The sequence below is a fragment of the Ischnura elegans genome, chromosome X (genome assembly GCF_921293095.1).
Source record: "Ischnura elegans chromosome X, ioIscEleg1.1, whole genome shotgun sequence".
Taxonomy (NCBI): domain Eukaryota; kingdom Metazoa; phylum Arthropoda; class Insecta; order Odonata; family Coenagrionidae; genus Ischnura; species Ischnura elegans.
Genome location: NC_060259.1, coordinates 4,687,248 through 4,714,675, shown reverse-complemented (window position 1 = coordinate 4,714,675; position 27,428 = coordinate 4,687,248). Strand labels below are relative to the sequence as shown.

The window sequence follows — 27,428 nt, the reverse complement described above, 5'->3', positions numbered from 1 at the left end:
TAAAGTTCAACATTTTATTTTATTTCCATAAGTAAATAAGTCAAGCTGATAAGTTTGTTGAAAAATTCTGTTATATCTTATTTTGATATGTTAAAGCTCTTCGTGGTATGTTTTCAAATTATGAAGTTCTCTTAATCCCAATGAATCCCAAAATTTTTCATTCCCAAAGTCATTTGAATAAGCCATTTTAACATTTCTTGGTGATGCAATAGATAGGTAGCCTAGGTAATCTTTTTCTGGTTGAATTTTTTCCCATGTAACTCCTTTGCTTGCTGGTATTCTGTAGGTTGAATATTGATAAAATAATGTTGATAACATTGTTTAAGGTAACCATAATATTTATGAAATAAGAATAACTGCCAATTTACTTACCCTTTCTGCATGAAAGATGTGTAAAAATCAAGGAGTAGGTCTGATATTGGCTTATCTTTGGCCTCAAATGGCTTCACATACGACAGGGCAATAACATAGGCAATATCATCTCCATGAGCAATCCCTGTGAGTGAGAAAGTCATTTCACCATTATAGCTGTTAATTTTATTAATAAAACAAATGTTGTTTTTGGAAATGATACTTACTTGGTAAAAGAAATTATGAAATAGGAAGATGGGAGATTACTTTTAATCAACAAATAATTTATTTAACCTCAATGTCACCCCTAGCCTTACAAATACATAATATACCAGCATTTGTAGGATTTATGGAAATATTTTCCCCCCATTTTGAAGAATTTCCTTTGTGTGCCATCTCAGTTAAAATAAAATATGTAATCAGAAGCTAAAAATTCATCAATTTTTCACTGAATGTCCCTGACCATGATACGGCTGTTCTCTCGATTATTCCCTGAGTCTCAGCATTCATTTGATTTTATATTTTCACTGCATTGTATTGGAAGAATTATTTTTTTGCCTTTTTAAAACACCCACAGTTGTAGGGTACATTTTTTATGTACATACTTATGTACTAACTATTTGCTGCCTAAAATTGTCAATAGTGTAGGTTCCTTCATCAAAGAAAGGCACTGATTGCGATTCGTTACCCACCATTAGTGTATTCATAATATACAAAATATTTGGTTGTAGAAATCCCAGTTTAGATGAATGCTAATAGTCAATTTTAGCCTCATTTGAAAAAGGTCTGATTGGCACCCATGCGATGCCACTCCATATGACGTCAGAGGGACCTAGTTTCTATATGAGAAGATAAGAGTTTTACATCGTCTGAGATTACCAATGCATGCATGAGTGCTCAGGGAAACATCTCTTAATAATCACCTTTAAAAATTGCCTAAGATCGGAAAGTTTCCTTTGTTTGATAAGGTAATAATAATCCTTATTTAAGCCAAGCACTACCTGCTAGCAGACTGCATGGTAGCAGCCCTTAAAGCCTCGCCCCAAGGTCACCTCACATGGTGGCAGCGGGAATCAGAAATACGTTGCTTGGGCTTTTCCCAGCATTCATACTTAGCCGTCGCATTTTTTGCACACTTGAAATTTTTCACTTTTCAATTAATCGTGAAAAATAGATAACGTCATTAAAAATTTAAGATTGTGAATTACGTACTCAAGGAGTAATAATCTTTCGATTTAGGTAATAAAAAAATAATAGTAAACCACCCTATTGTAAGAACTAAAGATAGATTTATCAGTGTGTGCGCCTAGATCAAAATGAATTTCCATATATATTTGAAGGAGCTCATTAATTTGGTTTTATTGACTTACCAAGGTATTCATCAGATCCAATCATGGCTTCTGTAATGCTGTAAGTGCCTCTATATGAAAATTCATATTTGTAGACAGGTGCAAACTTTGAGTGTAGCTTTGCTGCTTTGGATGAAGCATATAGGAATAATCTATCTGAGCACATCTGCAACAGAGAACACCACTAGAATAATTAAGTAATTCATAAAAAAAAACAACTGTGGGAGTTGTGTATATTGTGGAGCACTTGGCAATGTTGTTATTAAAAAGCTGCCCTATTACCGGAGTATTTTACAGAGGGAAAGGTATATTAATCAAAAGTTGCTGGAGGATTTATATGGAATGGAGGATATTCATTGGAAACTGAAGGCAAGATAATAAATTTCCATCTCTTGTTATGTGCATTGACCTAGGGTTTTTTCACCATTAATTCTGTGAAGTTCCAGAGTTTCAATCGAAAAACTTCTTGGTGTTATAATAACACTGCCTCTGTTTGACATAATTAAAAAGAAATTTGGTGAAAGTTACTGAAAATAAAAAAAACCTAGTTACTGGAGCTCTTTTAAGCTCATTGAGGATCTCTAGCCATCCAGGTGAACTGGTAGTAGGAAGAGCTTTTGCGTTTCCCTCCAGGTCCAAGGGTTGAGATTTTCCAGCGTTTTTAGGGCATAGTCTGCCATTGTCTTCATCATCTGCATCACCCTGAAGACAATGGCAAGGTATGCCTTCAAAACATTGGAAGATCAACCCTTGAACCTTGAGGGAAACTCTAAAGCCCTTCCTACCATATTCATGTTACCTTGTTGGTGGAAAAGCCAGTCATTATAAAAATGATGGCCTTTCCTATAATTACAGACTAAAATATGGGATGTGGTTGCATGCCTTGTAAGGAATTTGTTACCTGGATCATTTCTTCTCTTTGATTCATTCCTATTTCATTATTTCCAAAGTAAAAGTTTCGAATCTTTTGTGTTGTAGTTTTGATAAGATTTGCAGGAATGGTGTCATTGTAGTGAAGAATATTGGGAACCAACTCATCAAATCGATTGTTAAGGTGTTCCATTCGCTCCTCATTTGCCACCCAGTCTAGAAAGGTGAAAATATTAAATTGAATTATACAGCAAATACAATGAAGTAAAGCCCCTAGCATTGAGAGCCAGAGTTGGGAAAAAATATGCGTAACAGCAACTTTCCTCCCCATCTCATGTTCATACTTCACTTTTTTTTATACCTTGACCGAAAGGGGTTTGGATGACCCTTAAATATCTGTTTCCTTTAGATGTCCATGTGGGTATGCTAACTTACATTTGCTCTCTCTTAATTGTCTTTGAATTTGATGGAAGCAATTTTTGTTGAATACTAGGCTCCTATCTTTTTTATACTATTATCAAGCTTTTGCGATTTTTTAATGTTTTTTTTCAGAAACGTTGCATGAATTATCTCAATCAATTAGCAGAAATAAAGAGATAAAGTAAATCTATTTGTTACGGTTGATTTTATTAAGGTGTATCTCATAACAATGTTTGAATTTATTTTGATTACCAATATTGTTCTTTATTCTTTGTACATTGATTGACACATGTTAAATTATAAATTATTAGTCATTGCACTGAAGGTATAGCTTACCTGCTGCTGGATAGAGGCCCTCATGTTCAGTGACAGTAGTGATCCACGGTGCATGGAGAAACTGGCCGTTTGATAGTAAATTGAATGGATTATCTGGCAAGAATGGTTTATTCGACCCTTTAGGCTCGACAACTGGCCCAAATGGTGAAAATGGGTTGTACAACCAGACCTATGAAAATATTTAATTTAGGATGATTTTCTTGAAATAAGGCTGTTGCTTATGTATGCTGAAGAAAGAAAAAACTGTCAAATATTTCAGATATCGAGTTCTTGGTTGTTCCAAATTAACAATTGAGTTAAACTGTATTTATTTGGCCTGATTACTCACTTCGGAGACGACAATGGTGTGATCAGAATGTTTGAGCAAGCCTTAAGCATCCACTTGAAATCTATGGATTCCACCAATAAATGCTTAGAGTTTTTAAGTATTTATCTGTACAACCTCAGAAATATTTGCTTACCGAGGATATTTGCAGTTCAGTTTTGAGTCTTGGTATTCTGGTTAAGAAATTATGGAAGAACTATAGGCTTTTTTCACTCTCCTTTTTCAAAATTGCTTTGGTTAATCTAAAGGATACTGTAGTCCTGAGAATGGCTTGTTAAAATGAATTTAATGCTTTTGGAAAGGAAGGCAATGTGGGGTTACTAAATATGAAACTGTCTTTGAGTAATTTCTTCCTAAGTAAAATATGAGATTATTGGATTAATCAATTTTTTCAGTATTTTATTCAGGAGTTGCTCTATGAACTTTTTCACTATGAAGGAAGTCCATATTACAACATCTTTAGGACATCTTCACAACATCTAATGAGTAGATAATGGGTGTGCCTATTATTGTTTTTGGTAATCCTCAGACATACAAGCAAAATATTTGTGCTCTTCAATTCTTTAAAGAACATATGCTACCTATGGACACTGTTTGGGATAACAATTTTTTTATCTCGAAGATATTACCTACTACTTGGATGTTTACATAACATTATTTTTACAACTTGTCATGGATGTTACAAATAATAGATATCTACGTATTACTTCATTAAAAATTATCCATTGATTGGAAGATGTTTAGGATGCCTACGAGGTGGGAAGATAGTAGACGAAAGCAATATTTCCTTTGATTATCCCCGAATACTTAAAATATAATACAGTCAACTCTCGCTATTACGAATTTCACGGGACCGAAAAACTGGAGGTTCGTAGTAACAAACTTCGTAAGAGCCCTTCATTTAGGAATCATCGCTAAAAACATACCCAGCTAAAATTCCTCGTATCTTCAATCTCCCGTACATATATACGCGCTGCGAAATGGATGTTAGAGTCATGTGTATGAATACACGAATAAATCATGCACAAATACACTCCGGCTCCTCGATATACGAACAAGATGCGTACCGAGACCTTGTTCATAAGTTGATAAACCTATGCAAGGCATCATAAAGTGTGGTTTGCCCAAAGTACGAGTTTCTTATTGACTCTGTCCAGACTGTGCCCAAAGTTCGAGTTTCTTTACGCCAGACCACGTCTCATCGGTTAAATCCAAAGGCGCCAAATTTGAAATTTCGGGCACGCTTGAATTTTTCGAATGTTCGTAAGAAGAGGACATACTGTTGGTAATTACCGAGTGGTAATGAGTGGATCACCGTGATTCGACAGGAATGAAGCTCAATGTTGATGCATGATGTTGCGTTGATTATGAAGTATCTCCTACTGAAAAAAGAACTATAATAGGGTTGTTCACCATATTTTTTTATTTAAGAAATCGAAAGATCGTGCTTCAGAAGGAGCAATGACAATTATATTATGCTATTTTCTCCATTGTACATGTTTAGAGAAGGCTTTAAACAGTGACAAATTTTACGTTACGCCAAAAAGCCCTACTTCCATCTTGAATTGATGTATGACGTCACAAGCCTGTAGATGCCCTACTGCAGTGTTGTTAAGTGGCTCAGCAGGGTTATTCCGCTAATCGTATGGCCGGGCCATAAGTCCAAATTGACCATAACTACGGCCTCGAAACATACGTATGGCTTCAAGCGATTCTACTCTGAGCGAAAGGCCATAAGTGGGGCGGTAACTATGGCCTGCCTAGGAGGCCGTCATAGCACGGTCCATACGAAATAACATTGCTCGCCTAAGGAGTTACAAAAGAAACTTACGAAGTGTCATCGATTACATAGCGATTGTTTCAAGAAATATATGAATATTGTGGAGGAGCACATACGGATTCAATGGGCATTTGCTGGATATATGAAAGAAAAACGTCGATTTCATGAGGAGGATACGGGATAGGTGTAAGTAATCGGTTCGCATACGATGATGATATTTTCATTAAATAATTCCGTGCGCCAAAAGTTGTTACGTACTTTTTAAGTGGATATAGTGGATGAACTAAAATTTCGCTTGTAGTTAAAAAGTTAGAAATACATTTGTAATGGATGCTCTGTTAAAGTGAACGGAGAAACGGGTTTTTGTTTGCTTTCTGTGCTACATTTGCTGGCAGATGTCTTACTTGTTTCGAAAAGCTGTAGGTAGCTAGAAATATCCGCTATTAAATGTTTTGTATATTAAGATTCTCGTAGCATTACGGTTCATGAGGGAGGATATCCAAGAAACATAGGGCCAGACATTTTTTATGGCAGTAAGGGAATCTTCAGTAAGTCGACGCGTGGAGGACAAATGGACAAAGGATCCACAAATCAAGGGAAGAATGATAGTCTAATATTGATGTTTTAATTTTATAAAGCTACCTAATCATAAGCCTTTGATAATAAAATTAATGAAAGTTAAAGTTGCAATTTCATCTTTAGGTTTCGTGCATTGGCTGAATTTCTGAGGCTTTTGGGGGCAAAGGAATGCAGCCATGAGACTATAGTTACACCATTGGAAGGAGAGAAAGGGGGTTACAACTACAATAGGATGTCATGTTCTAACTCTTTCCATTACATGCACAATTCACGAATATTATAATACTGTACGGTACAAATCGTGTACAAATTTCTTCTGCTTCTTCTCGTCCGTGATTTGCGATGATCTTCACTTTTTACAAATATCTCCAGCGTCTGCCGCCAGATCAGTGTTTAAAGAAAGTCCAAATATCCTTATCCTTTAATAAGAGTAATAATAAGCAAAATTACCCTTACTTGTACATATTTATTGCTCATCATATCACAAATAGCACTACAACGTACACATTTCACGAGCTGTCTTTTTGATACTTATAATCAGTATATTCCGAATCAACTGATTCAATGAAAAACTTGGCTCACAATAAATATAAAACACTATTATGCAACACTAATAAAACATGATAATCGGTTTTCCAATCACTCTGCACACACTAAAAGAATTTGCACTCCTTGAAGTTCGAAAGGATTCTCCACATCTCACTTCCCACTCATCACTAACGACTTAGAATCAGTTAACGTTATTTCACATTGACATTGCGAAGACTATGAAATGAATAGGCTGAAACCAATTGCTAAACCAGTTATTGTAGCATCAAAAAACTTCGAATTTCACTATTACCGTAACCAAAATATGACAAAAACAAACAACAGCGCAACGAAATGCGTGAAATGTAAACACTGGCGAATGCTCAAAATGAATTGGCCATGATTAATACATTACACATATAATGTATTCTCCATGGAATTGGCAATAGGTGCAATAGGTAATAAAATCAAACAGAACTTAGAAGCGAACACACGAATGAAAATTAATATGCGTTCGATGTATCCCTAAAGTGCAACTAGCTCAAATATGAAACATATCCCCTTCGCAATAGTTAGATACCTTAGATCGAAATATATAGGGTTGATTGAACCAGCATGGAAGAAATAAATAATTTCGTCGAAGATGTTACATTCACAACTCACTTCACTTGTCGCTTCACTCTTTACTTCATCGTCTATATGCAATCATTCACTTAGGGGCACATTAAGGGCACAAATTGTGTTCACTTGCACTATAGGCACAATGAAAGTTCACTGCACAGTTTCCTAGCAAATGCAGCTTTTCAATTCCTGTCAACGCTACATACGTTGCCTGCCTAACTTGAAGAATGGATTTTATGTCGCCTTGATCCATCCGGAAGTTTCATGCACAACATAGGCCATTTCAAAATAAGGAATAACCTTGGTCAATGTCCAGCCGGCATGCAGAGTGCTCAGATTGGCATCGAGGGTACAGGCCAGCCAGGCCAGGCGTAGAGGCTTTCTACGTCATCACCTCTATTTCAAGATGGCGGACCGTTTATGGTGGCGTTGAAATTGTTCGAATTTTGATTGCTAATAATTCCACCATTACTTTTTCAACGCATCTGCAATTACTCCCAATCAAAATGAAATTACATCAGAAGTGATATCCATTCGTTTTTTGAGACCGTTCTGATAGGCTTGAACAACCCTATTGAAGTTCTTGGGCACAGTTCACGTGGAGAAATTAAACATAGCGCAATTATTATGATGTAGCTCAGTATATATCCACCTAAACATCGTCGCTTATCCATGGAACTTAATTAATAAAGTTCATTTTATAACCGCCGGGACTGGGACAGGTTAGTAATTTCATATTAAAGTTTCTTTTACTGTAGACTGGATTAGTCTTTTCGTCAGGACCAACCGTTTGCTTCGTAAAAACGAGAACTTCGTAATAACTTTGCTCGCATTAACGAGAGTCTACCGTATTTGCTTTTTAGAATGCTCAATGTAGCAGCTGGAATGTAAGGACCATGTTGAAGGCTGGAAAAATGGCAGAGATCGCTGAAGAAGTATTGAAATATGGGATAGATGTAGTGGCGTTACAAGAAATAAGATGGAACGGAAATGGAAGAGTGGATAAAAAGGACTACTCAATGTTCTATAGTGGGCCTAAACTGAGAACTGGACAATGTGGAACAGGGTTTATCCTTAATAACAAAATGAAGCAAAGCTGCTGAGGGTATGAACCTCTGGGGGATAGAATGTGTAAGATAAGGCTCAAAGGACGTTTTAGAAACTTATCTATCATCTCAGCTTATGCACCCACAGAAGATGCTAATGATGATGAGAAGAATGCCTTCTATGATCAACTGGATAGAGAATGCAGCAAGATACCTAAATATGATATGTTGATTCTCCTAGGAGGTTTCAATGCAAAAATAGGAAGAGAGGACTTCTTGCAGCATGTAGCTGGAAAACACTCTTTACATACTGAAACAAATGGAAACGGAATGATGCTAAGCCAGCTGGCAGAAGCTAAAGGGCTAATAATCAAAAGTACCTGTTTTGCTCACAAAGATATTCATAAGGGAACATGGAAAATGGCAGGTACAGGAGTGGTCAACCAAATTGATCACGTTCTGGTTTCCAGAAGACATGCATCTTCAGTCATTGACATAAGGTCTGCAAGAGGCCCAAACTGTGATTCAGACCATTATTTGGTAAAGGCCAAGCTCAGGGAAAGAATTGCGAATGTGGGACGTATTAAAGGACCCAAGAGGATACAGTGGAGAGTGGAAAAGTTCAGACAACCAGCAGCTGTAGCCCAATATCAGGAAATCCTGGGTAAGAAACTAGAAGAAGGAGCAGAGAACCTGAGTGTAAACGACTCGGTAGAGAGAAAATGGCTTAATATAAAGAAGGCTATGGAAGAGGCTGCAGAGGAGACCATAGGAGAAAGAAAGAGAACAAGGAATGAAGAATGGTTTGATAATGAGTGCAAGAAAGGAAGAATATAGATCGAAGGAACACCATCCAGAAAGAGACAAGACAAAATGTTGAAAGATATAAAGAAAGCAGAAGACAAGCAAATAAAATACTATGAAAAAAGAAAAAAACAGTACTTAAAAGGGTTTGTGGAAAAGATTGAGGAACTGAACACACAAAATGAAAGTAGAAAGTTATACCAGGCAATCAAACGGATGACGAATAAATTTCAACCAAGAACAAACGCATGTAAGAATAAGAATGGGAGGTTGGTTGGAACAGAGGAAGAAGTAATGGGAAGATGGGCCGAGTACTTTAAGGAATTGCTGACTGTCAATGAGATAGATGAGGAGGATGGAGAAATGTTGGACATGAGGGTGGACACCAATATTAGTAGGCCATCAATTGAGGAGGTGGAGGAGTCGTTAAAACGGCAGCGGAATGGGAGAGCTCCAGGGGAAGATGAAATTGTACCAGAGTTAATCAAGTATGGAGGAAAAAATTTAACAAAGAACCAAATAGACTGATATGTGAAATATGGGAGAAAGAAGAGATGCCTGAGAAATGGAAGATTGGTTTAATTTGCCCTATATTCAAGAAGGGAGATAAATTGCAATGCAGCAACTATAGGGGAATCACATTACTAAATGTCACTTATAAGATACTTTCTTGTACACTGCAGAGGAGACTTAACACGAATGCTGAAGTAATCCTTGGTGAATACCAATGTGGCTTCAGGCCGGGAAGAGGAACAACCGACCAAATCTTTGTAATGAGACAATGCATGGAGAAACGTTATGAGTACAACATTGACCAACACATGCTTTTCATTGATTTCCAGCAAGCTTTTGATAGTGTCAATAGAAGAAAAATGTTGAAGGCATTGGAGGGATTTGGAATACCAAAAAAACTAATTAAGTTGGTAAATATGACTATGGAAGGATCTCAAGCTAAGGCCTATATCGAGGGCAAGACTAGTGAAGCCTTTAAGATAACAACTGGAGTAAGACAAGGAGATTCTCTATCAGCAGTACTATTTAATCTGTGTCTACATGAAGCCATGAAAGATCTGGGGTTGGAGGGGACAATTGTGCATAAATCTACTCAGGCATGTGCCTATGCCGACGATATAGGTAGTTCTAATGGCACGAAATATGGATTCTTTGAAAGAAATATTCAAAATCTTAGAACAGAAGAGTAAGAATATAGGGCTCAGAATCAATGAGAGAAAAACGAAATACATGAAAATGTCGACCACGGAAGACAGAGGATGGACTCAAAACGTTACATTTGGGCAGTACAACTTTGAAAATGTAAAATATTTCAGCTACCTCGGTACTAATTTAAACTGTAAGAACTCAATGACGGAAGAGATCAACAAGAGGATAATGGCTGGAAATAGGGCTTACTTTGCTAATATTAAGCTCCTGAAGTCAACTCTTCTATCTAAGGAGATGAAATTCAAGATCTATAAGACACTTATCAGACCGGTCGTGACATATGGAGCAGAAACGTGGAGCATCTATGCTGGAAACGAGCAAGCTCTGCGGATATTTGAACGGAAGATTTTGCGAAAGATATATGGTCCCGTGACAGATGGGGTAGCTTGGAGGATAAGAACAAACAAGGAAATAGAAAATATTATCCGAGGCGAAGACATAGTGAGGTTTGTGAAGACCCAACGGCTAGCTTGGCTAGGTCATGTAAAAAGAATGAGTGAATAAAGGACGCCTAAGAAGATTCTACATGGAAATATGGATGGAAAGAGAAAGAGAGGAAGACCGAAGAAAAGATGGATGCAGGATGTGGAAGAAGACATAAAGGCTATGAGGATTGTCAGATGGTGGGAGAAAGTGCAGAACAGGAGAGAATGGACAGGCGTCTTGAGGGAGGCCAAAGCCCATACCGGGCTGTAGTGCCAAGGAAGTAAGTAGTAATGTAGCAGCTTATCATAGCTTTTACCATTATCCCATGAAGTGGCAATTACTCTGTTTTTCTGATCGATGTTATATGATTAATTTTAGCTTTTTCAAGTATTTTGAGAGCTATACGAAACCAACTTCTTGGTTACTGGGGTCACCTTGTGCTCAGCCAGATGCAACTCACCCGGTCCTCATAATTCATTCACTCAAACCTTCCATGACTATATACTTAAAGGCTGAGGTGGTTCTGTCACCACATCCAATACAATTTCTACTTTTTATAATTTGAAACACAGCTCCTTAAAAGTAATTGCCATTTGATGAGGATATTGATTAAAGCTATGGTTTACCATTTATCATCTTTGATTCACTGTGTTTAATCATAGCTTCAATCATTATCCTCATGAATTGGTTACTATTTTAGTTTCTTGATTGATGTTCTGTGATTAATTTTAGAAATACAAATATTTTAGGAGACATACAAAACCATATCAACTGAAACATGAAAGGGAGGCTATAAGGGGATATATCCCAGCTATTACATCCTTAGCCCCTCACTGTTGTGAAACTGGCCATTTATTTCCCTCGCAAAAAGCACCTCAAGTGGAGTGGGTGCAACGTTGTCACTTCCTGTGACACACGCTACATAAATTGTGTTTCTCTGCATGAAGGCGGTGCATTTTTTTAATCCAGGATCATACTTTAGGTATTAGCAATCCTGGGATACTGTGTTGCTTTTGGCTCCATTATCATGAATATTTTTGGAAATAAATGTTTTATTTTAGTTTATTTACCATGACTATTGTTTGCCTTTTTGGATATTCAGTGTATAAAAATATTATGCACTTAACATATACTAAATAAGCATGGCATTATTAAAAGTTTCTCTCGAGGATTAGATTTAGTGAAGAAAATTCCATTAAGCATAGATATGAATTCTGTCTACTACAAATCCCAACCCACCACACCCATGCCTGAGGTGACATTTATATCTTCAACCTTACAATCTCCAGGGTGGTTGGTTGCTTGCTAATTGATTGTAGGGAAATTATTTGACAGTGTGTTTAGCGTGGATGCTGTGTAGTTTACTGTGTACATGAGATGTGGCTCTTTTATGCACAAGGCTTTAATTTGTGTCCACAGAAAATATTTAGCATTTTGGGCGTTAAATGCAAATAAGTTAGACCCAGTTACAGTCATATATGTATATGACTCAATATAGGTTATGTTTTTCAGTCACAATAAAGGGAAGGTGTGATTAATTGCTGGTTATTAGGACTATTTACCCATGCTCAGCTCACATGGGCAGGGCGTTAAATTGTTGTTTCCATTATTTTTTGTTAATTGTCATGATATTGGACTGATAGAGCTCTCCATTTAATTTTTTATCTGTTGACCTTTTTTGGTATTCTCAATATGCATACAGCTAATGAGGCAAAAAAGGAATAATATACCACATAAGTTCTCAGAACATCACTAAGAATCATCATATAACTATGAGAGTACCTGGAAATGTGACATGGCAGATACTATGTCAGTGGCTGGCCGCTGCCTGAGGCATTTCAAAATCGCAGATGAATCGCTGGTGGTAGGACATCCTGTGATGGCAGCTAGTTTCATGGCTTTTTCTCTGGGTTTGTCTACTAAAGCCCACGGACATAGTGCTGTACCACTTACTGAAATTCCTCGCTGAAAGAGACCTGAGATACAATTATTTATGAGGACCATTTTTTATAAATTTTATTGATTACTTAGGATTCTGCCATACCTCTTGAAAGGGGGGAAAGGTAGTGGAAATGAACACTTGCTCCTCCTGCAGAGAGACCTGTCAAGTGAATAGACTTGGGGTTTCCTCCAAAGTATTCAATGTTTTTATTCACCCATTTCAAAGCAGAAACTTGATCTTTCAACCCATTATTTCCTGGGGCAAATTCATCTTCAAGACTTAAAAATCCTGGAATAAAATAGCAATTGAAATCAGCTCTAGCGTCATTTATTTGACTCCAACTTGCTAAAATATCTCCTACATGATCCTGTCTTCTACCAAAAATACAAAATATCCTTTGTCTTCCATCAGCCTCTTATTTACCCAGAGATCCATCTGAAAAGTCACTTGCTCCTCTGCATATATTATTTACCAGCAACTCATCTAGTTCTTTTTATCACTTCTTTTGATGTGTGTAATTCTCCCAGTTGAATGTCTATTTTACTGACATGCACAGGTTAAATGATAGTATACATATTGGCAAATATCTTTTTTCATAGTTTGCAAATAATGTGATTTTCAATGCCATACCTTCGTTGATGCCATAGTCGGTCAGAATAGAGAAGTGTTGAATGTACAAAGCAAAATTTATTTCCAAATCTCATAGCTCCATAAAGTTAAAGCTGACACTTCATATGTAGTATACCAATACTATATGCCATATTATTTTTACTCATAATGACCATCTACACTGAAAGGTTTACTGTAAAATTTCAATTTTGCACCCCTTTTTCCATAGCCTGGCTGGCTAAGCAGGTTCAGATTAAGGTCATTATTTGGGAATAGAGGGGGAGTGGTCTATTACTTTCTGCAGTGCTTTAGTGGTATGCAATACCTCACTGCGATAATGCTACAATTAGAGAGCTTGTGAAGGATAATGAATGCTTTAAAAATCTTTTTGATACTAGTTTATTGTCATATTTTATGATTTGGGTTTAGGAACAAATTATATTGATACTCAGTATGTAGGTTCCTGCAGTTATTTAACAACTATACATATTTCCTTGGGGTTTTGGCTGTGTTGTCTCATTCAAGTCCACCAAAACGAGTCAATGTGACCAAAATCTGAAGAAAATAGAGCCACAGCAAACCCGATCTGATTATCCGGCTGCGATGTATCCGTGTTGCGGATTATCCGTGCATGGATTTCACACTCGCTCAATATTTTCCGCTATCTTTATAAAAAATAAAATCGGGCGCAAAATCAACAGAATTACTGCATTTGAATGCTAGGATACACCGGGCTTATTATTTCCATTAGAATTCCCTTCGTAAAGCGGAACGGCGCTAGCTGCATTCACGGGAGCTCCGTGTTCCTGCTTTCCAAGCCTCGCAGTGCGCGATCGCGCTCCGTGATCACGGATACACGTCCCGCAGCAGTTGTAACTTGGGCAACTTGTGCGAGACGCGGCTACGTGGCACGGTACCTGAAAATGTTTTTCCGACGTCGAGCAGTGGTTTTGAAGCATTCGTGCAAATCACTTTTCTGTATCCGTGATCACGCAGCCGCCGATGCGTGGTTTACGAAACCAGTTCTTACATAGAGCCATGATAATACGAGTGCAACCTTGTTATAGCCGCTAAAAAGATCGCGGACTGGTGAAGAAAGCTCTCAATTAGTCCAGTAAGCACTCTAAATTAACAGAATAACTGCGTTAATAATAATATATTGTTTGTTTTACGTAAATTATGAACATTACAAGACATTAAAGTGAAAGTTTGGGTTATCCATGTTTTCCGATTATTAGTGCCGTATATCCTCATAATTAGCCCGGATAATCGGGAGTGTGCTGTATATAGATACTTACCCAGGGGCCCAAGTCTATAATTTATGTTCACCAAAATCACGTCTCGGTCTGTGATGTAATTTGGTCCATAATACCGTCCGGATCCAAACATAAAACCTCCCCCATGGATGACTATAAGAACATCCATGGATGACTTCTTCTTGCTGGATGGTGTCTGTATGAGGGTATAGGAAAGATTCAGTAGCATTCATATGAATGGTTTTCTTCAATAACATTAGTGCAGTGTGAACACATATGTAAATGTGGGAACCTTGTAGCTGTAAAACAGCTGATATGACTATCATAACATTCAGTGCTAGCCAATAGTCGGTTCCACCTTTTTTTTGTTCTGGTTCAGTTATTGGCTTTGGTTCTCAGTTCTGGTTCTTAATGTAGTGTGCAGATAACTCAGTTTTCAATATTTAAGGAGTTCTTTTTATCCAATCAGTGTGCTCATTTAGAATAAAGTTAATTTACTAGTTATTTTTGTCTCTTCATTTACTTTTTATTAGATTACATAGATCCGTAAGGCAATTCCATGCACATTTATTAATATGTATTTAAAAATTGCTAGAAATGAATTAAAAGATTAGTTTTCTATAAATCCTTCGAAATTTGAATGCAAAAACTTAAAAGATATAATGAATTCATGTAGTATTTTATCGAATTCACATATCCTTAGTAGCCATAGATTTTTTCCCCTGAATGTGGAGAATGCCCATGATGAGCATGATGTGGGTTTTCACCAGAAAATTACATCGATTGAGAAGCCATATTTGTTAGAAGGTGGAATACAGTAATCAAGTGCAATATTGTTGTAATTTTTGAGACGGACGTATTGCTCTGAAAATAACAGATGTATCTCTCGATTGCTTCTACTACAAGTGCCCAAATGTATTCTTTAAGATTAAATTTTTTGAATTATAAAAGTATGAAATTATGTTATTCTTGAAAATATTACATGTTAGTCCATTTATACCTATATCCTTATTCCTCTCATGGGGCATCGAAAATACAAATAAATAAAATTGAGAGAGTGCAAAACACATTTTTAGGAACAGTAAACAACTATGCTGGATTCAATACTCAACATAACCTGCACAGAAAAACTATGCAAATTTTGGATATTCAACTGTTGGTGGTTAGAAAGAAACTGAATGATCTGATATTTTTTTATATTTATACTATGTCACAGTATGATATACACTTGTCTTAATGATATTGATTTTAATATTTTTTGTTAATTCAACAAGAAATTCCATTACTTACTTTGTAAAATTCTGTGGGGACAATGTTACTTGCAACAATCTTATCACCAGGTCATTGAGGTTATTCAACAGAGCATCACACGAATTTGACAGTGACATTTTCCATGATTCTCTTTTTTCATTTGAGCGAAATATGCTAACATGGGTAGGTAAATTCTAGTGTAATCGTGTTAAATACAATTTTGTAACTTTTTGAAATTGTATTTTTCATGTAATTTCTTTCGCTTTAATTTTGTACATTGAGTTAATGTGGGTATAAATAAATATGTATTATTATCAGAATATTCCAAATTATTCAGAAATGGTGTTTTGACTGACTAACCTTTGGCACGTAGATGTTGAGGTGTAAGCAGTCCTCTTGTCCATAAACTTGATCATGGCCCTCGGGATATAAGTGTCGATGTTGCATGCACAAGTCCCTCAAGTATGTGCTGTCCCAGACACCATCAAAAGGCTCTGGAGGCTGCGGCTCCTAATTAAATGAGCATTAAAGGATTTGGCTTAGGACTAAAATAGCTTTGTTTTTGTTGCCATGTTTCTGTCTTGAATAATATATTTGAAATGGATCCAGAGTCATTCGCATACAATTCTAGGCTCTCTACTTTAAATTTTATATGTTGAATCTGATTCTAAGCATTTATTTCTTTATCATATCCTGTGCCTGTGTGTCGGAAAGTTATACCCTTAGGCTTACTAGAAAACTGTTGTCCTATATTTATTTTTTATAACTATGTTTAGCACTTTTCATTCTTTCATTCTTGGATTCTTCTTCTCTTCATTTGTTACATAAATAATTACTTCATATGTATAAAGTATGGATGTATACAGTGTTGGTAGGGTGTACTCCTGGGTCACACAACTTTCGAGTACATAGAGCATTGAGAGTCTAGATGTCCTAAGAGGAAATCTATCAGTGAAAAGTGTGGGAAAAAGGTGATATTTCTAAGGTGTGTCACCATCACAGCAATACCTCGTACAAGAAGGTGACAGTGAACTCCCTAGAGTACTTCCCAACCGGTGGCACGCGTGTCCCTTTTGGGGAGTAACTTGTGAAATAACGTCACATAGATATCCTATTTGTAACATTAACGACAAGTTATAAAAATAATGTTACATAGATATTTAAGTTGTAATATCTGTGATATTCTTAAGTGACATTAAATTGGTATAGTCCATACAAATTAAACTATGGAAAGGAAGGAGAAGTGTAAATACAATAAGGGTTACTAAAAAAATTACTGTGGAAAAAGGTAATATACTTATTATTTTTTATCATTTTTACCATCAACTTGAGAAGCACCATTTATTTCTATAAAAAATATTATTCCAAAGGATATCATAGGTAGCATATGTTCTGTATAGAATTGAAGTGCACAGATGCTTTGTATGTTTGTCTGGGTATAATAAAAAGCCATGATAAGCATAGCCATTATATCGACTCATTGAATGCTGTGAAGATATCTAACAGATGTTGTTATATGGAAATCAATGCCTAAAGTACCAAAAGATTATTGAAAATGTTTTTTAAATTATTTCAAATAATTTTAAAATCAAATTATCATGAGACTGCTGAATCCATGAATTTTTCAATATTTTAGAATAATTTTAAAATAATTTACTAGGCATTGAACTTTTGAAGGCCAGTATCCTACCATCTTATTTTGTTGATAGCAACTCTATGGAAATGTAGGAAGTAATGGCTTATTTTTCTGAATGATAAGTTTTTTTTAAATTTCATAGAAAAATAATATGTGAAAATTATTACAAAAATATTTCAAAATTATTTTCAGAACCTTTTTAAATAATTTTGAAATAATTAGATAATTATTTTGAAATGATTTTAAAACTCTTGTATAAATTTGCAAAGGTACATGATCTTACAATCAGTCGTACCGAACCCAAGCAGCAATCAATATCTCAACAACATTGTTGGCATTAACATATGACATCGGTGCAATAACCATGCATATCCAATTAACCTTGTATGGATATCTGTCAAATATCCAAAGGACCCATCTAACAATGTTGTATATTAACTTTTTCGACAATAATTATTTTTAGTAACCCTTATTGTATTTACTCTTAGTCTTCTCCTTCTGTTCCTTACTTTAATTTTTATGGATTTATTTTATTTTTTATTTTTATTTTATTCTCGAACCACCGGATACAGCTCGTATTGGCCATTTTATATCGGGGTGTTCAACAAATGTAACAATTAAATGTACACAAACGACCATGCCCTGGATCGGGGAGACCTACCCAGGCGGGACTCGAACCCGCGACCTCTTGTTTGGCAGGCGAGAACGTTACCCCGCCGCCACCGAGGCCGGCATTTAATGGCACCTATTTAATTTACTTAAGAATATCATAGATATTGCAACTTGAATATCTATATAACGTTATTTTGTACAATCCATCATGGATATATATAATGTATCAACCTTATTTAGACGTCGGATGGATATCGGCTGCTGATTGGGTTTGATCTGGTGTTGTAAGAGTGAAAATATGAGGTTTTTCTAAAGATAGAAGGTTCTTCCCAGGAGACAATATTCTTCAGATATCTTAATATGGTTGATATATCCAAAACACGTTGTTATGACACAATGGATACTTTGACAACTGTACTGTCGAAAATACCCAGCCAGCACAGATTTGAACTTATCCTTGGAGAAATCAGATATTGTGGGGATAAGCATATCCTCCATGTGTAATATCCCTTTTTTCCACGATTTCAAGCGTTTGGGGAGGGGATGTCATGATACCATATTGCCAAAATTGGCCGCATAGTAGCGCTGAAGTCCTCCATTACCGTTAAAGCCATTATAGTGGCTTCGTGTTTACATTTTTGGTGTTGTGTATAGTGGTGTTTGTGAGTAAAAATCGTTGATTATTTTGTGTATACAATAATAGTTAAAGTGATAATGCGACCTAAGCATCGTTTTTGTGTTCCTGAGTTCGATGTGGGCTACGCCGGTACGTACAGTTGTGGCGACACATCAAAACATCCCGGATTGTCGTGGATATTAATGAAGGAATCATCGACAGTGCTGTGATTTGTTAACAAATGCGAGGTATTAGTGATTGCAATTGCCAAATTCTAGGGTATAACGGTAATGGATTTCGAATTTGTGCTTTTAGAAACCATACGTAAGGTAATTCACCGCAGTCTCCTCTATAATTTGATGTAAGGAATTGAACAGTAAGATTTATGGTTTACCGATGAAGGTATAAAGACTGCTCCGTGTTCTAGTGTATTGTATATCGTTTCAAGATGAATAATTCATTAAATATATCGTTTTTAGAGCAATAATTTTGTTTATTTTACCACCTTCTTCTAACGGATTTTTTGGGATGTTCCTAAACTTGCGTGAATGAGTAACATAGTGAAAAAAAACCTCATTGTGGAGACTAGTGCGGTATTGGCTTTCGATGGTGAATGATTCAGTGCATTATATTTCATCATGTATGTTATTATACAGTATTGTATTGCAGTATCCCATGTAGCATCAAATATCTCAGAGGAATCTCACGAGATATGATCTCATAGGCATACAGACCTCATAGACAGAGTGGTCATATATGCCTCGTGAGATGTCTCTGGCATATTTGATGCTATATGGGATACCATAATATAATAAAATACAATGATGAAAAATAATGCATTGAATCTTTCCTCATCGAATGCCAATTTATGTTATTACGGTTATTACATTATTTTCACGTAGTTCTCATGAATCTCGCGTGGCAGCGCAGCGATCGTACGCGAAACAGCTGCCACCTAGCGGCAATTATACGGCGTAAGGATAGGCATATCTCAAAAAATGCGGAAGTGCATCTCCGATTTATCCCAAAAAACGGCGTGGATTATTCATACTTTATCTCTGCTTTCAGATAGGTTTCGTCACGGCATATATGTATAATATCCTCGTATTTAGGGATAAGGCAAAATCTGTGCTAGTTGGGTATTCTCTTTATATTGATATGAAATTTATTCATATTCACTTAAATGATTAAGGCTCCGTAATATAGGTACATAATAAAATGAACATAACGATTACGTATTGAAAATTTATCTATGTTTTAAGCGTGTGGGGGGCACGTTCCCCCATGCCCCCCCCTCCAAATCCACCTATGCATAGATATCCTGTTTGTAACATCTACTATGAGCCGTAAAAATAACATTACAAAGATATCCAAGTTTTAATATCCACGATATTAAAAAATTGTTATGCCAAGCATTAGCCATAGGTAGCATATGTTTTTTATAGAATTGAAGGGCACAAATGTTTATTCTTTACATCTGGGGATAACCAAAAACAATTACAGGCATATCCATTATCTAATCATTAGATGTTGTGAAGATACCTAAGAGATGTTGTAAAATGGAGCTCCATGTCCACTGTTGGACATCGCTGCTATGTTCTTTGGTGGGTCCTTTTGGGTATTTGACAGATATCCTTACAATGTCATCCTTACATCAATTGCTGCTTGGGTATACAGATTAGACTTTGGGGTTTAGTATGAAGATACACCAAAGTGAAAAACACAATTTGGTAATGAATATAAAACCAAATAGCAATGTTAGGATTAGCCCTTGTTACCCAGACTTAATTAAAAACATGTATGTATTGCCATAGCAGCAGACAATATCCATCAGATATTTAAGTTTGTATATCTGGGGATTATCAAAAACCATAATTAACACACCCATTATCTGCTCATTGAATGTTGTGAAGATATCTGAGAGATGTTGTAATGTGGATCTCCATGCTCTCTGTTGAATATCCCTGCAACATTGTTTGGTGGGTCCTTTGGGTATTTGACAGATATCCATGCAACATTAAGGTGGATATTGCATGGATGTCATATGTTAATGCTGACAGTGTTGTCTAGATGTTGTTGGGATATTAATTGCTGCTTGGGAATGAACTCATCCATTTAAAATGCTATAGAACAGCTGAAATACTACATAGCTCAACATACCAGGGATTCAACCTTTATAGCAGACTGCTATCTGTAGTAAAATACCTAGAATACCAGAAATTCAAACTATCTGTAAAAAAATCGTAAGAAAACATTTGCTCTACTATGTTAATGTATATGTGAAGTGTGTCATTTTGAGGCTTTGCTTTGTTTGCTGTTCTCAATGTGGATGTACTTTTCCTGCTGCATATTTGTTTTTTGTAATGCAGCTGACTTGACAATGCTTATGTAATTGTACTTCTTACAACTTCATTCAAGTGTATTTGCTCATGGATAGTGAACATTATTATTTTATGACTATTTTCTCAGAGATTTTGAGAAAATAGAGGTGGTATCATATTAACACATTGTGTACCGGGGTATTTTCATGCAGGGGAATGACGTACCTGGGTAGAGGTGTTGAGATTGAAAATATGTGTCAATTTGGGCGAACTGCCTTTCGTTTGAACATGGTTAAAAAAGCTAATGTTTAAAGTATAACTTAACCCAATCAAACATTATGACATGTCTGTACATAATAAGTTACGAACAACAACTGATGACATACCACCAACTACCAATAGTATGCTTTAAAATTGTATAAGTTGACGTGCCTGAATGACGAGAATCTTTGTCATCCATCCGGAACGCTTGGGAAAAATGACAAAAATTCTCGCCACCCGTAGGCAACATGTTAAGAGACTTTATGTAAATCCTTAAATCATGGTTGCATTTTGCTATTTCACTGACCTTAACGGGGCATCAGAGCTGACACAAACATTATAAAGTTTTTGAAAGCCAGAAGATATCTGAAAATCTTCATCAAATTTTAAGGGTAATTGTTAACCCTGCTGAATTAGTTACATTTACCTTAAACCTCAAGTCTCCAACTGGAGGTTTTGCATATGGAACTCCCAAGTATGCATGCATTTTGTTACCCAAGGAGGAAGTGAGGATTGTGCCTTTAAATACTCCATGCCCAGGAACATTTACTAGAGGCTCACTTGATTCTGATGTTATTGCCACTCCATGAAAAATTACCAGCCATATCCAGAACAGGGGGTGAGTATGAAAATCCATCTAAAGGAAAAATGAACAGACTGTATTATACGAAAAGTTAAAAATTTGGTATAAAGCTCTTCAATAGATATCAAAATTACCAAGCATTTTATTACGTACATTTTTGAATATGATAAGGTCTTGTGTTAATCTGTTTATGCTGAAGATATTTCTGTCCAATTACCTTGATTTTTATGTTTGGTTATTTAGTGCACACATCTAATGTAAAAGTAATGACAGAGTTGTGGGTAAATAGGATTCATAATGGTAGAGTTATGGGGCATGAATATTTGGTCATGTATGAGAGTATAAAAATATTTTCTGCTAATGATGAACAAAATAATTTATCTTTGGGTTAATATTTAATAATTTGATACATACTGGATAAAAGAGAGGGTTACATTTTGACCTTACTCTTTTATTATTTGTTGTGTTAACAAATTTTAACATTAAAGTGATGTTTTATTGATATTGCATTTACATTGCCTAAGGTCAGGGGCAATCTAGTCAGGTCAGATGGTCGGCGATTGCTTAGGGCAGCCCTGCAACATTCATGTCTATCGTGAAGTGCCTATGAAAGGTGTAATAAAAAGAGACACACATTACTTGAACCAAAGTTGTTTTTTTTTTGCTATTATAACATTCTAAGGTTTCATTAATTTTCTGTATTAACAGCATACCCAGCGTAAAAACGTCATATAAAAATAAATAAGATAAAGGAGTAAGAAGAATTAAGAGTACCTGATTAATTTTTGAAAAGGTCATTCGAAAAGCTTTTTTTGATTTTTTTTTAAGATTTATATTATTAAGTTTTATAAGCTGTGAAATCCTTACTTTTTAGTGTTTTCTGAAGAAAATGCTATTTTTATTAACTTTTGTCAAGTTTTTAAGAGCCAGAATAGCGTCAAAATCCATTTCTAAAATTTTATGCATTTCTGCAATTTCTAAAATTTTCCAGGGGTGGGCCCCATCATGAGCCCCCCATTCACCCCAGACTGCTCCTGCGTAAGGGTGGAGGAGACCAGTGCCAGATTTAGATCCTTGTGACCCCAAAGCAAGATAGACAAAGAAGCCCCCCAAACAAACCTTTATCCACTCTATTCTACCAAACTTCTCTTCTCCCATTCTCCTGTGTTCCCAGACTATTCACAGTGAAAATTTTATATCTTTTTGAAGCTTACATATAGCACTAATATTTTTTCATATCTTTAAAAGGAAATGTTTTAAAAATTCCAATAAGAATGTTATCAAACAATTAGTTTTACAACACAACAGTAGCAAGAATACAAAGTAAACCATTCAGGGGAAACCATGAGGATTTTCCCTCTAATTCTTGAGGAAACATAGGTCTAAATAAATCACCTGTTGGCCAACTCATGCAATAAGACAGGGTAGAAGTGGGTGAATCCCTCCTTGATGCACAGCCTTATAAGTAACTACTATTTTCTATAAACTATATTTGTAACTATAACTATATTTGTTTACTATTTTCAATAAACTATAGTTTATTGAAAATAGTAAACAAATTGTACAGTCTGCTCAACTACACCCTTCTGGGCTTCCCAGAACTTTATATGTACAGGTGTGCAGTCACTTCATCAGAACGCCACTGCACTGGCAACCCTCTATTTAAGAAAATATTATGCTTTGTAATTTGTCCAGCCCCCTCACCAATCCAAGTTATGTTTTACAGCATTTGAAAGTTCACATTAGCGATAAATTTTCATATTATTTCAATTTTTTTCCTTCAGTTGCTTTCCTTGTTTAGTGCTAAATCTGGCACTGGTGGAGACATAGTAAAAGTGATGTTGGATGGAAAAAATTGATATCTAACAAATAGAAAAATTACATTAGATGCTGCTTGGGAAGCTTCATTGGATTGAGAAGTTTCCCATAAACTGGGCAGCAGCATAGTGATTTCTTTTTTATATCATTTATTGCCAAAAAATTTTTGGTGAAATCACTTACACTTTGAAAATGATAACATTATTTTGCCTAAGTGATATTTACCAGTAACATCATTTTGATCAGTTGGTGATTCCTATTTTAGATCAAAATTTAGTTTCCACTTTTATGCGGAAATAATGAAATCATTTTGTTGAAAATGCTCTGGTAGATTGTTGTGGAAAATGCTAAATGGCCTAAGTTTTGGCAGCTGATTTGGTCAAATTTTGATATCCAGGGTTATTTTTGACCCCAGTTTGTCATAATTTGTTTTTTTTTTTCAAAATTTAATATTTGAAGTATACTCTCCTCAGTCACGCTCCTAAAAACCCTCCATGAGAATGTAAAACCATGAGAACAAGATGGCAGCCCTGTTGTTTTGAGATTTTGGAGCAACTTCTTTAATTGGCCTAGTGGCTATGGCAGGCAGTAAATACTTTTTGGGATATTGAATGTGGAATGAAGGAATCCTGTTCAAAGGTTTTTTTGTTGAAATTAGAGTAATGTTCACTTGTTACTTAGTGTGCATATCTAGGACTGATTATTATTATACAGTTTATCACTTGCAGTCCTATCATTGTCAAGCTGTATTTTGACATCAAATAGGATTATTTTATTACAAATCCATATAGGGATTGGAGGTCCAGGGGTCAAACCCTCCTGAGTTGAAATGCTTTGGAGATAATGTCCGAGAATACCCCTTCCAATTGAACCACCTGGAATTGAGCCCCCTATCTTAGTAAACGACTAAAATAGTCCTTTGGCTACAGGATTCATTCATTGGGATAATTGGTCCCATTCATGGGAGTTGTTGAGGGAGAAGGGCACAGCCAGGGAATTTTGCTGCATACCCATCCCTAGTCAAATTCCGTGGCTGTGCCCATGGTTCCATTTTGTCCTTTCAAAAGTAATCTCAGTGTCCTTAAAGCCGGGAAGGGGAATGAGGAAAGACTACAGTGCACCAACTGTCCACATGTCCCAGAGAACAATCATACCTCATAATGCAAAACTGGATTGTGCAACCACCCGACTGGCGCGAATGCTCGAATAGTAAATAGAACCTCGTCTAATGAGGTTAATTAATTCTCACATATTCCGTCATTGTCCACCAGGTTTTCCATGTGAATTTCTTCCTTTCTTTATTTAAGGTTCTGTATTCGTAGAGCGTTGCTTAATCAGTAGCATATGTTTTAAAATTGAATTCAGTTATTTTTTGGAGATCGCTCATGCACGTTGATGGCACATAATTTAAAGAGATCAATCATATTATTTTGGATATATTCCCCGTATTTCACTTTTGCAGCCCGGGAAATATTTAAATCAGAGTCGAAAACAAGTAACAAAAAGCCTTGTATTTCTTTCCTCGCCAATGGGATACGGTCCAAAAGTTTTCATATGTGAGGGAGAGGAGGAAACAAAAGGTTACCCAGTATGCTTGCGAGATAAGGTAAAAAAAGTACAACCGGGTGCATTAATTACACGCTCAGCAACATTCGTCTGTCAACACGACTGTCCAGGGCCTTGTCCTTCGCGCCAAATGTTCGCAATCTAGTATTCTTATTTATTCTGTGGACCAACCATTATTACCGAAATTTTTATTCATCTATGCACTTCTGAAAAATATGGATTTCGGGATTTCAATTTTTTAGTTAATGAAGCGTCTCAACAGAAATGAAATCACCTAGATGAAAGTTCCCTTCAGCGCGCAGCCTCGTTCGTGACCTACTTACTGTGGTAGGAATGAATGGTTATGAAGATCTTATAAAATACTCACGATTTTTCCCGTCCTACAGAGAGAAAACAAAGTTGATTTCGATTATTACATATTCGGCCTATAATTTCCAAGTGTAGTTTGGTTCATAAACTGTATTTATAAACCAAGTATTTACATTGGTAAACCAAGTGATTGTACTTATAAAAAGTATTGAGATACACATTTTTGTGCTCCATGCTTTTTCGAAGCCAAATCGTACTATTTATATATGACCATTGCCTATGACTATATATATATGCACGTTTCTAATAAATCTTAGACTTCGAATTTCTAATACGTAGGAGATGCAGCCCGAAATGTGCACGTCCTAAAGCAGTAATTTAACCTACCAAATGAAATTCATGGGGGAGCATTAGTCACTCGGTGAACGTAATCGTGTGAAAAATATGGCTCTCTATTCTTATTTTTTGCTTTTGACGACAATCTTACCTTTCGTTGTGTTTCCTTGTTGCTACTTTCCAGCTCCAACTTATTGTAACCGCTCGGTCAGCTGTGGAGTCACTCGGTGTTCCCTCTTTGTGGGTAATGTATTAATTGAACTTCGTGCGTTGTTGCCTGCGTATATATGTGATCTTTGAGGTCGTTCTCCTTGGAGAAATCGAAGGGAGCTTTTCAGGCCTATCGAGAGAGCATTGCCTATGACTATGGTAAATGACTACTATTAAGTCCATTAGCTGTCATTTCATTATGCAAGTGGATGAGGATCAAGGCCACCCTCAACAGCGCGTTCGACCTCTCTGCCTCCGTTATCTTATCTGTACCCTGCCGTCTTATTTCGCATCGTATCTAGTGATGGACCAAGATGTAAATTGTCAATTATTGGTAAACACGTACGCTATAAAAATAATTCATCCAAGACAATAATAATATAAGCAGTGATGTGAATGTAAATAATAATAACTTCGGTTCGGAAGTCCCGTGAATTTAGAGGGGGAAAAATCTGATTTACGGCATTGCAACAGCTAAGCCAAATATAGCCTTTAAAGTGACTTGCTTAAAAATTCAAGGATTAAATAAATTTAGAGACATTAGAATGTTCTTCAGAATTCACAATAAAGATTTTATCTGCATTGCACAGTTACTTTTTATCATTAAGTTATATCTTTTAAAGGCCTGCATATTAAAGCGCAGGGTTTTTTATTATTGTTAGATTATCTTATGCTCTTCGGGGTGTAGGGTTTGCAAAAGAGTGCTTCCAGGACTTTTAATCAACCCAACGGAATTATATCCACTCTATGAGAGAAGCGATGGAAGTTCCTCTCATGCTTCTATGAAGATGTTGCCTGGATTTGGGTGTTTCGGTACCGCCAACAAGGCTGCTCCTGGCATCTATGTCAGCATACAGCATTAATCATGCTATTTACTGGTGACAATTCCAAGGCGGGTGGAAAGCCAGGGGTTCAACTTTCCCCGCAAATTTTTTGGGCAATGTCTTTAAGTGTAATCCCTCGAAATGGAGAAATCCATCGAGAAGAGCTTTTCCAGGTTTTCGCCCTTGGAGGCCGCCGTAACCAACCTTTCTCACGACAAAGCCTCTTCGCATACCACGTAATGGGCAGGTGTTTCTTTTTATGTGCCTATGTGGGAACTTCCTGTGCTTGGAATGTTTTATTTCTCGCAGACCTAACTCTATGAATGGGAAAGCGCCTTTGAGGCAAATGTTTGGGGGGGGGGGGGTATGGAAAAGAATGAAATTGCTATCATCATAGGGTCTAGATGACGAGGAGCCAACTCAAATTTTCCCCTCCTTATCTTCGCTCGATAATGCAAAAAATGTGTGGTATAGTTTTTCATGTAAATTCGCATTCTCGTAGAAATGAGACGAGAAAATTTTCTTGGGGGAAGTCTTCAGCCTCAATTTATAGGAGGGTCTAAGGAGTGGGCTTGTAATGACGAAACGTAACTTTCGCTTTGTGTTTGAACTCTAGCTATTC

General features: G+C 36.3%; 1 protein-coding gene across 2 annotated transcripts; it reads right to left on the bottom strand.

Annotated features, from left to right (window-relative positions):
• Nucleotides 1-26,223, bottom strand: LOC124170832 (venom carboxylesterase-6-like). Of its 2 annotated transcripts, XM_046549817.1 has the most exons (12): nucleotides 25,924-26,223; nucleotides 22,258-22,347; nucleotides 21,588-21,797; nucleotides 16,075-16,224; nucleotides 14,506-14,659; nucleotides 12,701-12,886; nucleotides 12,439-12,632; nucleotides 3,327-3,495; nucleotides 2,602-2,786; nucleotides 1,722-1,866; nucleotides 373-496; nucleotides 1-280 (listed from the first exon to the last, which is right to left on the bottom strand). In XM_046549817.1, the coding sequence occupies exons 3-12, from the start codon at nucleotides 21,795-21,797 to the stop codon at nucleotides 91-93; spliced, it is 1,707 nt and encodes a 568-aa protein (XP_046405773.1). In that variant the 5' UTR covers nucleotides 22,258-22,347; nucleotides 25,924-26,223; the 3' UTR covers nucleotides 1-90. The 2 variants fall into 2 exon arrangements, with proteins under 2 accessions (XP_046405773.1, XP_046405772.1); XM_046549816.1 differs by lacking the exon at nucleotides 22,258-22,347 and having other exon boundaries at nucleotides 25,924-26,222.
• Between the last annotated feature and the right edge of the window lie 1,205 nt (nucleotides 26,224-27,428).